The sequence below is a fragment of the Eutrigla gurnardus genome (genome assembly GCF_963514095.1).
Source record: "Eutrigla gurnardus genome assembly, chromosome: 19".
NCBI classification, from domain to species: Eukaryota; Metazoa; Chordata; class Actinopteri; order Perciformes; family Triglidae; genus Eutrigla; species Eutrigla gurnardus.
In genome coordinates, this window is record NC_139930.1 from 23104125 (window position 1) to 23116826 (window position 12702).

General features: G+C 44.1%; 2 protein-coding genes across 2 annotated transcripts in view; one reads left to right on the top strand and one right to left on the bottom strand.

Annotated features, from left to right (window-relative positions):
* Positions 1-632: 632 nt before the first annotated feature.
* On the bottom strand, positions 633-2574 carry inip (ints3 and nabp interacting protein). The gene is made up of 4 exons (XM_084036140.1): positions 2265-2574; positions 1864-1945; positions 1644-1731; positions 633-1143 (listed from the first exon to the last, which is right to left on the bottom strand). The coding sequence occupies exons 1-4, from the start codon at positions 2287-2289 to the stop codon at positions 1045-1047; spliced, it is 294 nt and encodes a 97-aa protein (XP_083892266.1). The 5' UTR covers positions 2290-2574; the 3' UTR covers positions 633-1044.
* Positions 2575-2951: 377 nt separating this feature from the next.
* Positions 2952-12702, top strand: part of snx30 (sorting nexin family member 30) — a 9827-nt gene continuing 76 nt past the window's right edge. The window contains exons 1-9 of the mRNA XM_084034411.1: positions 2952-3216; positions 5788-6006; positions 6726-6836; positions 6943-7101; positions 7535-7724; positions 8895-9094; positions 9367-9456; positions 9742-9894; positions 10145-12702. The exon at positions 10145-12702 is cut by the window's right edge and continues 76 nt beyond it. Of these exons, the coding sequence (XP_083890537.1) occupies positions 3100-3216; positions 5788-6006; positions 6726-6836; positions 6943-7101; positions 7535-7724; positions 8895-9094; positions 9367-9456; positions 9742-9894; positions 10145-10222 (1317 nt within the window). The 5' untranslated portion in view covers positions 2952-3099 and the 3' untranslated portion in view covers positions 10223-12702. The remainder of the gene's footprint in view (positions 3217-5787; positions 6007-6725; positions 6837-6942; positions 7102-7534; positions 7725-8894; positions 9095-9366; positions 9457-9741; positions 9895-10144) is intronic.

The window sequence follows — 12702 nt, forward strand, 5'->3', positions numbered from 1 at the left end:
TTCCTCTTTGTTTGCTTCTAAAACATCTGTTCAAAATTGTGACTCTGGGAAGAATAAGCTCTTGTTCTTAGATTATCTGGGATAATGGCCTAAAACTGCACTAATGGCAGCTCAGAAGTTCCAACTTTTGAAAAATAAATGGCAACAGACAAATACACACAAAACCACATTTGTGATAGTCCCCGTTAGAGTAGGTCTCTCCATGACCACATTTTGAGGAAATATATACAATGTGTAATAGATTAATGCTGTGGTGGTCACACAAACTATGTAGTCTGATCAATTAAAGACATTCAAGTATTCAAGGTTCAGTCACTCATTGATGTTTTTTTGTTGTTGCATGGATAATAATTTGTACTGCCTTCCAGTTTTATACTAAACCACGACAAACAGTGATTGTTATGGAGTTAAGCTGGTCAGATTTCATTGTAGAAAGAAAAACTAAGCCTTTAAATGGGCACATAACACGTAATGGCATAGAAACAAATTCAATATCAGGCACTCAAGTGGATGGTTAAAAATATAAAGCTATTAATAAATATGGGTGACAGAAACCAATGCGTATCCTCAGGTAACACTTAGTACTCATGTATAAAGGAATATTATATTCCCATTCTTATACTTGCAAAAATCAAAACTGTAATTCAATATATATACAATTGACGAACAATTTTATTCTGCAAATATTAACACAAATACATTTATGTAAAAACCCTGACAAGATGTGCATTTTATGGATGAATGCAGTGAAAGGCAACAGAGCAGGTTAGCATATACAGTGTTTCTGTAAGGTTTGTTTGCACAATTTCTGTTGTGTTGTTTCACAGATATCTGGAACCTTCTTCCTGTCGTTTTGAAACGTTCCTAAATTCAGCAGCCAGCTTGTTGGTCTGGAAAATGTAAAAATGACAGGTTCACACTTCTCACAAACAGGTGTCCATTAATCAAAGACTTAAAAGAGGCTTTGCTCTGGTGTGCATGTGTGTTGTCTGAAGGCTTTCATGTCACTCTGGGGCAACAGGAGGAAGACGGGAGGTAAAAAGGTCAAGACTCAGGCTCCAGGCGTGGAATGACGGGGAGGATGAGGTTCCCGAACGAGGAGTCCTGAGTGATGAAGAAACCCGAGGAGTGTGTGTGCGCGTGCTGCAAGAGAAGACAGGAGAGGTTTGTGTTACTACTGTCCACATTCACCATTGAATAACTATATCAATTAAACAATATTTCAAGAGGCGCTGGTAGCTAGATTTTGTTACCTTTGGACATAGCTTGGTTAGATGCTTCTGTCTTCTGCTCTGTATTTGGCTGAATGATTTGTGGGACTTTTACCCCACATTAAAGCACATCCCAGCGTTTGAGACTGTTTAGATGTTTCATGTTGCCTTGAAACCTGTCTGTCTCTCTCAAAATAACTATTTCAGACCTTTATTCATGCCGGTGACATAGCATTGAGCTGAGTGATTCACAAAAAAATGCTTCCTGCAGTGAGCAAACTGCGTAATGAATGACTGAATGAAAACCTAACTGGTGCATAACGTCATTATGCACCACTATTTGAATAAGGAAACAGTTATTTGTTGTGCTACTTGTTGCTGCATGTAAAGTCGTGTAAAATGACCTGACGGTGTGATTTGTGACCGTCTCACCTGCAGGGCGGCTTTCTGCTGGGCAGCGATGTGCTGCTGTTCTGCGTTGTCCCTGAACTCCTTCAGGTTCGGTCTGGACAGCGAGATGCTGCAGGACGAGAGGGCAGGGGGGATACAATGTATGATTTGAATATTCAGTACCATCTCAGTTCTTAATTCCCCCTCATAAATAAAGGTTTCTCAACGGTTCTGGCTGTCCATGGAGGGATACGGTCCCTACCTGGCTCCGGGAGTGTTCATCAGCCGCCTCCTCTCCTTCTCCAGCTCGGCCAGGATCGCCACCCGTGTCTTGTTCGGGAAGGCTGATGGAGTAAGAAAAGAGAGAGAGAGTGATGTAATCAGCCAACATAATCTGAATTGTATTGTCTTTTATGCTGTGACAGGAAATGGAAGACTCGTCCAGACCAAAACCACCCAGAGGTGATTCATTTCTACTCTATTCCGGCTTGTATGCATCCCATCCTGCAGGGTGAAATACGAGGTTCACAGTTAGAGGGAACCAGAGGGATAAAGTGTTTCCAGGGTGTCTAAAACCCGTCGCTGCGCCTCTGACGTTACAGCTCGATAAAGACAAAAGACCGTCAATACTAATGACGTTTGTCTAAAAGCTAACATATTTACCTTGTCCTGGAGGATTGGTAGCCATGTCTGGTGCGGGTAGCAAGAGGTGGCTCAATAAATCTCACTACAAAATGATTCTTTTGGCTGTTGGTTGTAGGTTTTATTTGTGTGTTCCCTTCCGCCCAGCTAACGCTGCGCTGCTGAAAAACGGACACCGATAAAAGTCTCCCTGGGTGACGTAGTTTGAACTGGAGCCGGATTCAAAACACCGAACTTGCCGTTGTAACGGTAACCTTAACGGAAAGTTTAAAAAAAGGGACGATAAAACTTATGAACGGCTGATGAGTCGCATTTTGCCTCTTGAAAGCAAGTACCGGTTTCACAGATAGGTGGGTAAGTGTGCTGAGGAGGAGGTGTCACTCCGCTCCGGAAAACACGTTAGCACCTCTAGACATCCCGTTTCCAGCCCGGAACCATCCCTGTTTAACTGTCCTAGAACCGCCGCTGCTGACTGCGTTTTACATGATGTTTACTCGTATTTTTAGTTGTGTTGTACGAAATTACAAGCTTAACATGTTGGTAAAAATGAGCAGGGTTAGCAGGTTTAGTAAGAGTCCATTCATCTTCTTTATAGACGATGTTTAGAATTTCATTCGGCGTTAGTTGTCACGTGATGTATATGTTTACATCCGGGTTCGTGTAGTTTAACTTCCGGAGCTGCGTAGTGGGAGTCAGCTGACAGTTGTGACCAACCAGCGGTTGTAACATATCAACCGAAGAGACGCTGAACGGAAAAAAGCCTCCCTCTGTCTATCCCGACCGTATCAGCAGCGGAGAACCGGACAGCCGTTACCCCCCCACCGATACCCGGCCACGTCTTCCAGCCTCCCGCAGGATGAGTGTCGGTGCTCCGAGAGGCCTGGCCAGCTCGGGGCAGAAGCCCATCGCGGAGATCCTCCACCCGCTGTCCGCCGCGGAGGAGCCGCTCTCCGTCACCGTCGGAGGGGACAAGGTAGGGTCCGCTGGGGCTCAACCGAAACCGGTTTGGTGGTTTGAGGAACACCAGGGGATGCAGAACGGTTAACCAAACTGCATAAACTCACATTTTGTCTCATCCTGTCTCCAGTCTGGCGCCAGCGTTTGTGGCTAAATCCGTCAAATAAGTCCCGGCAAACTGACGGAAGTTTAACGAGGAAATAACGTTAACGTCCATCGCGTTTTTCTGTCTGAATGCTCGTTATTTCTGTTTGCTTTTAAGCTTTGGAGGCTCGAGTCTGGACCGTTTGAGTTTCCCACAGTTAAAGAAAGCGAAATCTCACAAAACAAACACAACGTATTTAGCTAGCTAATGTTTACATGATTAAATCACTTTATTTTGATTACAATACAGCAACAAAAAGCATTGAAAACAAACGAGGGAATTGTGTTACTAACGCACGCAATTACACGCGCGCGACGTTGCTATGACTAACGCGTCACGGTTTGTTAGATTGGATCACGTGTTGAGTTGTAATTACTGAGGTTTCAGTTGGAAAAACAGATTTCCCTCATTCTGTGATTTTTACGAGTGCGCAGTGTAAACAAGGACAGACGCGTCACACAGCGTTTATTCCTCCTGGATTTACTTAGCGACCATGTTGGGTTGGCAGTTAATTATTGGCAGCAGGAGATGCTGTGATGCTTCCTTTCAGCAAGGTTAGTTTTTTTTAATAATATCCATGAAAAGCCAGAGCCAACGAGAGGCAAGAAGAGATAAGAGTTCCTTTGTTTACGTCCACGACCAAGGGGGTCAGGGTCCTGGTCTGTCAGCACACTTCAATACAAGTTGATGGGAAGTTATATGTGGACCTGGAACAAGAGATCCATTTTATGTGGGTTTTTTTTAAAAGGATTTCATGACATTACATCTTGTAACCTCTTTGGTGTTTACTGATGTCTAATAAACTTATTATACTGGCTAGACCAAATCTGGCACATACAGGCTTTATAGTGATTTTTATGCAGATGCATCATTTATAAACAGTTGTTATTATCATAATGGAGATTGAGTATTGTGCCACACTGGTGGACTTTGAGTATCAGCTGTTGTTTCTCCAAGCAATATTTCTTAAAGATTTTTTCCCCCCATAAAATTGAACATTTCACATGACAACAAAATAGCTCTCTCGTTGCAAACACATACACGTTTTAAGCTATTTCTTAGCTATAAGTGTCCCAATATGTTGAGTAAAGCCCTAAAAAGCAACATTTAGACTTGTGTATCACAATATTGATCATTGTTGCATTCCTAGATCTCCCAATTCTGCCTGAAAAGTGATTTGGTTCCCTCTATTTCTTTACAACTTGTGTCCTCGCTGTGGCTGTGTTGATGCAGCCGGGTTGATCATTCACAGTGTTGTAATGATGCAACGTAATGCAATTATCTGAACTGTGTTTGCTAGTGCAGGTTAGCACCACAGCGTAAAAAGTGCACTTAAAACATCAGCTGTGTGTGTGTGTGTGTGTGTGTGTGTGTGTGTGTGGTAGAGAGTGAGTGGTGTGAGCACTTTCTTCATCGACTTTAAATCGGAAAGTTGCACCCGCTTCAGGCAAAAGTATGTGTTTGTGTCAGCAAAAGTGATAAAGGTTGAACATTAGCTGCCTTCCCCACTCGCTCCTTAACCTGGGAGAAAGTAGTTCCTTCCTTGTGTGAGGTGTAGGAGTTTAGATGCAAGCAAACGTGGCTTAGGGTTGGCGGAGTGATATTTTGCTTGGTTTTATATACAGATTGGGTTTCGGTGTTTTGCCTACAGTCCAGTATGTGTTTACGTTTCAGTCGTTGTGGTTCACATTTAACGTTCTGTTTGTCTTTAGACCGTTTGCTAAACCAGATCTTCAGAGTCCGTTCTAAATGTGCAGATATATATCAATCTATTGTAGAAATGGGTTTATTCTTTTCTATCCGTTGGCCTCCGCAGGTTGTCATTTTAGATGGAGGAACTACAGCTTCCATGTCTGTCCAGTTATTTGCTTTTTATAGCTTTTTTTGTTGGCAGGTTGCTGTGTTTGGACGGAGCCTGCAGGGCAATTTGTTGTTTACTTGTTGCTATAGAAAACACTGAGAATTGAAAGTGTTCAAACTAGTCAGACGGCACTATGTTCCACTATCATCCATGCATAAAAGTGCTATCTTCAAATAGTTTTGATTAGTTTGGTAGTGATTTTGATCACATCTTCCTTTATTTGATTAATTTTTAATTATTTAATTGTCACCTGCTAATGGAAAGAAAAGCCTCTCTTTCAAAAAAATTCAAAATCACAATCTGCTTCTATTCTTAAATTTAGAGTACAACAAGCCATTTCCCCCCACAGTCATAATGTTTTGTATGACGGTTACGGAAATGTATCCCCGGTCCATAAATGCTGCATTTCTCTCCTCTTGTCCATCATTAAATTAGAGAGACGTGAGTCGTGTGTCGGTGTGTACGAAGCAGCATCCTCCACAAGAGCCCCATTCACAGAAACATCACCACCACCATCGATCTATCAGCTCTTTGTCCTCGGCGTCTGAATTTGACGTCTCCATTGCCTCTTGCCCACACAGGAAGTGGGACTGACCAACGGCACGCCGGTGGAGACGTCGAGTCCCGCCTCCACGTCCTCGCTGTTCAACAGGCTGCAGCTGGACGACGACCTGGAAGCAGACGTCCGCGACCCCTACGCCGAAACCGCGGAGACGCAGGACCTTTTCGTCACAGTGGACGACCCGAAGAAGCACGTGTCCACCATGGAGACCTACATCACCTACAGAGTCTCCACCAAGGTCTGCTATTGGCTGTTGTCATGGTAACACTGTCTCCCTGGTTGTCTTTAACTGTAGCACCTGTATTCAACTTCCATCTACTGGTATATAGTGGTTGTTTACCATGTTTTAGCTCACCTCACAGTCATTTTTTAGTGAATATGTCGCCACCTTCAGCTGAAGAAGGTATCCGCGGAGTGATGGAGCAGACATATGAGACTTATATTCCAGAGAGTACACGTGTTCAGTAACGTATGTTGGTGAACCCTCTGTTCCATCACACACGTCTGTCTGCCGAGCAGCAGATCTCAGAGCAGCCACTTGTCCCGGCGGAACTTAATTTGCTCTGACCTTCAGCGGGGGGAAATCGCAGCGTTGGAGGCATTTCCGTGGTGGAATGAAACAACAGATTCAGAGGGAGACACTGCCAGGAGCTGCCGGGCGGCGTCGTGACGTCAGTTGCTATGTGCACTGTGGTGCAACGGGGGGCTCAGAGGCCGCGGACATCGCAGCCCGCTGTGAACACAAGGCGTTAGCTGAGATCATGTGCTGTCTTTGAACAAAATAGGGAATGTGTGAGCTATATTTCAAGGTCGGTACGCATACAGTCATCCTAATGGCCTGAGCTGTAAAGAGACATGGCCAATCTCTCTCTTTTATCTTTTAGAAGGTAATTAATACACTGTATCTTCTCAGGAAACAGCAAATATGATCCTGTGTGTTTTGTGTTTTTTCTTTAGACCTCACGGGTAGAGTTTGACCTGCCGGAGTACTGTGTGCGAAGACGCTACCAGGACTTTGACTGGCTGAGGATCAAGTTGGAGGACAGCCAGCCGACCCACCTCATCCCCGTAGGTCAAAGAGCCCCGGCTGCAGCCTACCGTCCTGGTTTTTCTGTTGAGAAGCGCTTCATTTACATGCTCTGCTTCTCCTCCTCCCATCTCTCTGCACCTCCAGCCGTTGCCAGAGAAGTTCGTGATGAAGGGCGTGGTGGACCGTTTTTCGGAGGAGTTCGTGGAGACGAGAATGAAAGCTCTGCACAAGTTCCTGAAGCGAGTCGCAGACCACCCCGTCCTCTCCTTCAACCAACATCTAAACGCTTTCCTAACTGCCAAGGTGAGGCGACGCAAGGAGGGAAGTTCACTATTTGATTGTTGGGGATAAAAACCTGTCGCATCTTTGCATGCAGTTACTTTAAAAAGAAAAGAAAAAGTAATCTCTCAGTCAAACGCAGCACTCTAAAATACAGAGCCTCTGCTTTGTTTGTGTGTTTTCCAGATCTGTCACACATTTTGTCTGTTTAGTAGCTGAGAGACACAAGACAAGACTCTATTGTTCCCTGCGGGGAAGTGATGTGGTTGCAACAGTAAAATAGTTGGACTCAGGAAAAAGGAAGTGGAGCGTTTGGATACTAGAACAATATAAAGCCTACAATGTAAAATGGATGTTAATAAAACACTAAAGTAGCTTCTTTTAAAACATGCATGTGACAATGAATGGATTATTAACATATATGGATGTCATCCTTTCCGTCACTGTGCGTGTTCAGGATCTGAACAAGCGTCAGGGTCTGGCCCTGCTGACCAAGGTGGGCGAGTCGGTGAAGCACGTGGCCGGAGGCTACAAGCTGCGGGCGCGGCCCGCCGAGTTCGGCGCCATGGGCGAATACCTGGACACCTTCACCCAGAAACTGGGAACCATCGACCGCATCGCTCAGAGGATCCTCAAAGAGCAGTCAGGTAGCACACTGTGACATCACCTGGAGGTTGATGATTATTCTTCCTTTTTTAAGATAGAGACCAGCATGTTATATGCAACAAAGTTTCCTTTCCAAGTTCCAATAAAACTTAGTCATCCTTTGAATGTTACAGAAAGCCTGCAAATGGTTACAAACCAGTGTATTGACTGATTGGATTTGACAATAAAGAGAGGGATTCATAAAATATTTAACAAATGAGAGAACTATTCCATTAAGAAACCACCGTGCATGAATGAGCAACATGAAGCAATCTGTGAACAGATCGGTTAAAATGAGAGATTCATCGATGCAAAAAAGGGGCAAAACTTCCATTCTAGATTCTAGAAGAACAGAGCCTCTTTGTGGCAACGGTGCATCCTGAATGCGCCCCGGTATGTAATCAGCACTTTCAGGCTCCAGAGCTGAAGCCACTTCTGCAGTTGTATTTTCAGCACCAGGAAGCAACATATTTTTGCTGTTTTGCAGCACCGTCTTGCAACATGGCCTCGGGTAGCTCTCCGTGTACTCTCTACTCCAAGTAGACCTACTTATTACTACTTCTCCTCCACACTTGTGGTCCAGGAATGCCATGCAGTCGTTTTGTCTTAAAACCAGCTTGTGTGACTTTATCTGCCGTATTGATTCAGTGCTGCGGTGTTTGGTTGGAGAAAATCCCACTGACCTTTGGCATTGTGGGAACACGGCTGATAGCCGCTCATGCATGACAAGCGATCCTGTAAATACTTGACATCTGCCGTGTGAATTACTCGCCGTCACCATCTGTTCGGGGTTTACACGTGTTGCAGACTGTGGACTAGAAAAACATCCGCAGCTCCTCCGTGTCGGGGGAGATAAGATGGAAACTCGTGGAGCTGGAGATAACGGCGGCCTGTGAGCAGACGCGGAGTGTTATTCCACACGTGCTTGACTCAGCAGCCCGGTGTTTTAGTCACCACTCTCTCTCGCGTTCGATTTACAGATATAGATTTTGGATTTGGAACATGCCAACCTCTTGATATTGCCTGTGAAGAGACAGAGAAAGCTCGGCCTTAATTGGTTTTCCAGTCCGGCAGTGTTGCAGTGTATTAGCTGCTCAAAGTACCTGCAGGTCATGAAGAAGTGTGAAAAAGGTAGCAGGAATTGAATGTATTTTTCTTCTAACCTCCACTAGAGTACCTGACAGAGCTGCGTGAGTACGGCACCCTGTACTCCAACTGGGTGGGGTGGGAGGAGGAGCTGCAGATCCCCCTGGAGGCCGTGGCTGGCTGCGTGTTTAGATGCAGCGATGCCCTGGAGGACCTGGGTGAGAACATGATGCAGGACTTCCTGCCCGTACTCCGAGAGTACATCCTCTACATAGAGTCCATGAAGGTGAGGGGCACTATGGGTACAGATTTCAAATGAGTGTGTATTCTGGGTTTTTGGGGGAAACGGGGACGGACTTGCTTTCTTTCAGCTGAGTCATGTTTGACCCTGAATAGAGGAAGTGGAATCTGAAAGTCACGTCCTGCGCTCGCCGAGCTCTGGAATCAGCACATCTCTCTACGTTTTGATGTTTTTCTCCGAAATATTCTCTCTCAGAAATATCTCAGCGTTGGCAAATGTCCGACTGACGCTGCAAAAATATGTGTGGTTGATTACAGAACGTGTTGAGGAAGCGAGACCAGAGCCAGGCGGAGTACGAGGGCCGACTCGAAGCGGCCGTGTTGCGCAAACAGGAGGACAGAACGCCAGTAAGCCATGAAGCTCCGAACTTGAAAAGTGAAAACATCCCTTCAAAATAAAAGCTTTTAATGCTGATAGAATTAGTTTTCCAACAAAGAAAACATCTTTTTAGAGGGGGAAGTGGTAAAAGTGTACCCTCACTGTCAAATTTCACATCTCTCTATTACAACCCCTCCCCTTCCAAAACTCCTTCACCACCCAGACCCCTCTGGTTGTAGGCCTGCAGCCTGTCGTCTTTGCATTATGCCCCCTGAACGCCCCCTGTAGCTGTAGCTCTCTCTGTCTCGCCGTAGATGCCGCTGGAGGTGGAGAAATGCCAGGACAAAGTGGAGTGTTTCAACGCCGACCTGAAGGCGGACTGGGAGCGCTGGCAGAGCAACAAGAGACACGACTTCAAACAGCTTCTCACCGGCATGGCCGACAAAAACATCAACCACTATGAAAAGGTACGCAGGCTGACTTTAAAACACTACAAACACACTTTAAACTTCTTTTTGTAAATATGTTATCGTCTTGTAATCATTGATCAAAACATTTTAAGGCCTTTTGCACCCTTTTATACACACTTGTCCATGTTTGGAGTCAACATATTCAACCAGCTTCCTTAAAAACACCTGATGCATACGATAATTACATGAAGCTGCCACCGTTTAAATGTTTCTCTTCCTCTTTCACTCGTCACGCCACCCTCTGCAGTGCCAGGCGGCGTGGGAGTCCCTCATAACTGTCCTCCAGGACAAACAGACTGAAGACAAATCGAGTGAGACGAACTGAAACATGTCCTCATGTTGCCGCCCCTCCATCTCTCTCTCTGTATAAAACACACTCTCTCATGCCACGGAAAAGGACCAACCAGGACGCAGATTTAAACTGCTGGACATTACTCTCCTGGGAGACGATTGTACACCGGGGACTCATCTCTCACAAACGTGAAGGAGGTAACGAATGGTACGTTCAAGGACAGCTGGGAAAGAGGAGAGACCTACTATGTACAGATATTTTGCTTTGTTTTTGTTGTTGTTCTTAATGACTTTTTCTACTTCATATTTCCAATTAACGGTCGGTTGCCAATGCTACTTGTGTTTATTTACCGCGGTCTCGGAGAGAGGTTTTCTGTCGTCTCCGTGTTCACGTCGAGCCAAATGTGGAGGATAACTCTTCATCGTTGCAGATATTTGGGTGCCAAGCATGTGATGGTATTCATGGGCTTTTACAACCTGACAGGAAAACATAAATCTTGGGGATGCTCGAAGTTATATCACTGAACGGGACTCATAAAATTAGTCACATTGGCTGTAAATCAGAACCCAACATCTTAAACTGTTATTCTTGCTTTTCCTGTTGACCATTTTTTCCAAAAGTTCATAAATGTGATCATTTTCCTTTTTTTTTCTCTCTGCATTCATTCGGTCGTTTTTGTGTTTTAAAGCACAAATGTCATATTTGGACGTGCGTTTCGAGTGTGGCGTAACAGCACCACCTGGTGGATAATATGATAATTGTTTAATTCTTCTGAAATAGGCTTGACAGAATGCTACTTCTGTTGGTTTCCCCTGATATCACACAGCAGGGAGTCTCTTCTTCAAGCAAAGGCTTTAACTCAGTTGAGGATGCTAAATAGCAGCAAGCAGATTTACCCAATGAGAGACACACAGAGGGAATGATACAGAGGAGCTAAGGCACTGAGGCTTCATAGAACATTCTGGGTGAAGCATCCTTTAAAAGCTATAGTTCTTTTTTCTAATGACACAGTTGGACATGTGGAAATCGTTTGCAGTTCAGTTCCGATAAACCTTGGACTCTTGGACTGCCCCGCTGTGACTCATGGGGAGCGTTTTCCCCTTTATTTCCGATGCAGCAGCGCTGCTGCACGTACTAACAGCATTTTTGCGTCACACGTTGACTCAAATGTTGCTGATGCCTTAAAGTAACGATCCACTCTGAGATATTCTGTTCAACCTTCTGCTGAGCCCGCTTTATTTAGTGACCTTTTCTTTTAATTCATATTGATGAGTTTCCTTTGCGTTAATTAATTGTTGAGAAGATAAATTACCTGTGGCTGCTACTAAACCATTTTTTATGACTATGTCAGTTCTCTTGATATTTGTCCTTCCTGTTTTCTTCTCGAGCTTTAAAAGCACAAAGCAGCATTTCTTTTCTCTTTCTCCTTTCCAGCAGAAGTCAGTGAGGTGACACACGAAGACAATCTTTATTTAGGCATATTGAAAGCAGCCAGTAAGCTTTCTGAGCGGACCAGTGTTACGCATGCACCGATGCTACATTGCTTTTATTTTCTTCAAGATATTAAACTCCACTATGAAGAGACAGAGAAGCCAAAACGAAGCTTCGGTATGTTATGTTTCTCTTTAGACCCATTTTTATCCCCAAACGACTGCTTTGAAAGAGCTGTTCCACCTTAAGGGATTCTTGCTTTCTACATTTCCTATCCTATTTAAATTAACTTGCGTGAACATGCAGCACAATGAAAGATATTTAAAAAAAAAAGCTTTATCCAAAGCCGACAGACTGTAATTTAATTAGCAACAGCAGGAATAGTTTTTGACCACTAGTAGCACCACGGAGCAGCAGTGTGTTGTTGGTAGGGATGAAGAGTAAGACTGAATGTGAACATTCAACTGTTTGTTTACAAGAAAACTCCACTCGGCCACTTTTTTTTTTTAAATTTCTTATCCAGATTGTTTGTTTTTTTAATATAAAGTTTAACATTTCTAAGTTTTCATGTTAGCACACTGCCCTGTGGAACACCACAAGAAACAACATTTCAACCAATAGCTCGTGTTCGCAGTATAACCAAAAGACATTTTAATATATTGAAGTAATAAAGAGCGGAGGAAGAGGAAGTGTAGAGTGATCAGCCATAACATTTATGTTTTAGTTGTGAGCACAGGGAATTAGTTTTATTTGAATAGCATCTGTAGATGTTCCTGCTGTCCGGTGGAGATGAAGTCACTCGTTGAAGTGAGCTGATCTGAGCATGAAAAAAAAAACGTTACAGGATCGTTCTGACTTGATTTGGAATTTATTTTTTGCTCTAATTGCAATATACTGTATATTCAATATACCCCAACGTACAGCTGAGTTATATGGTGCAGCTGAGTCTATTTTTGTATAAAAGAAGCAGGAGCTCATTGGTGGGTTCCCAGTGAGTATGTGGAAGTTATAATAACACAGAAGGAAAATATGAGGAATGAAACGCTCATTGGGACTCCAACAATAGTCCTTCTTTACTCATA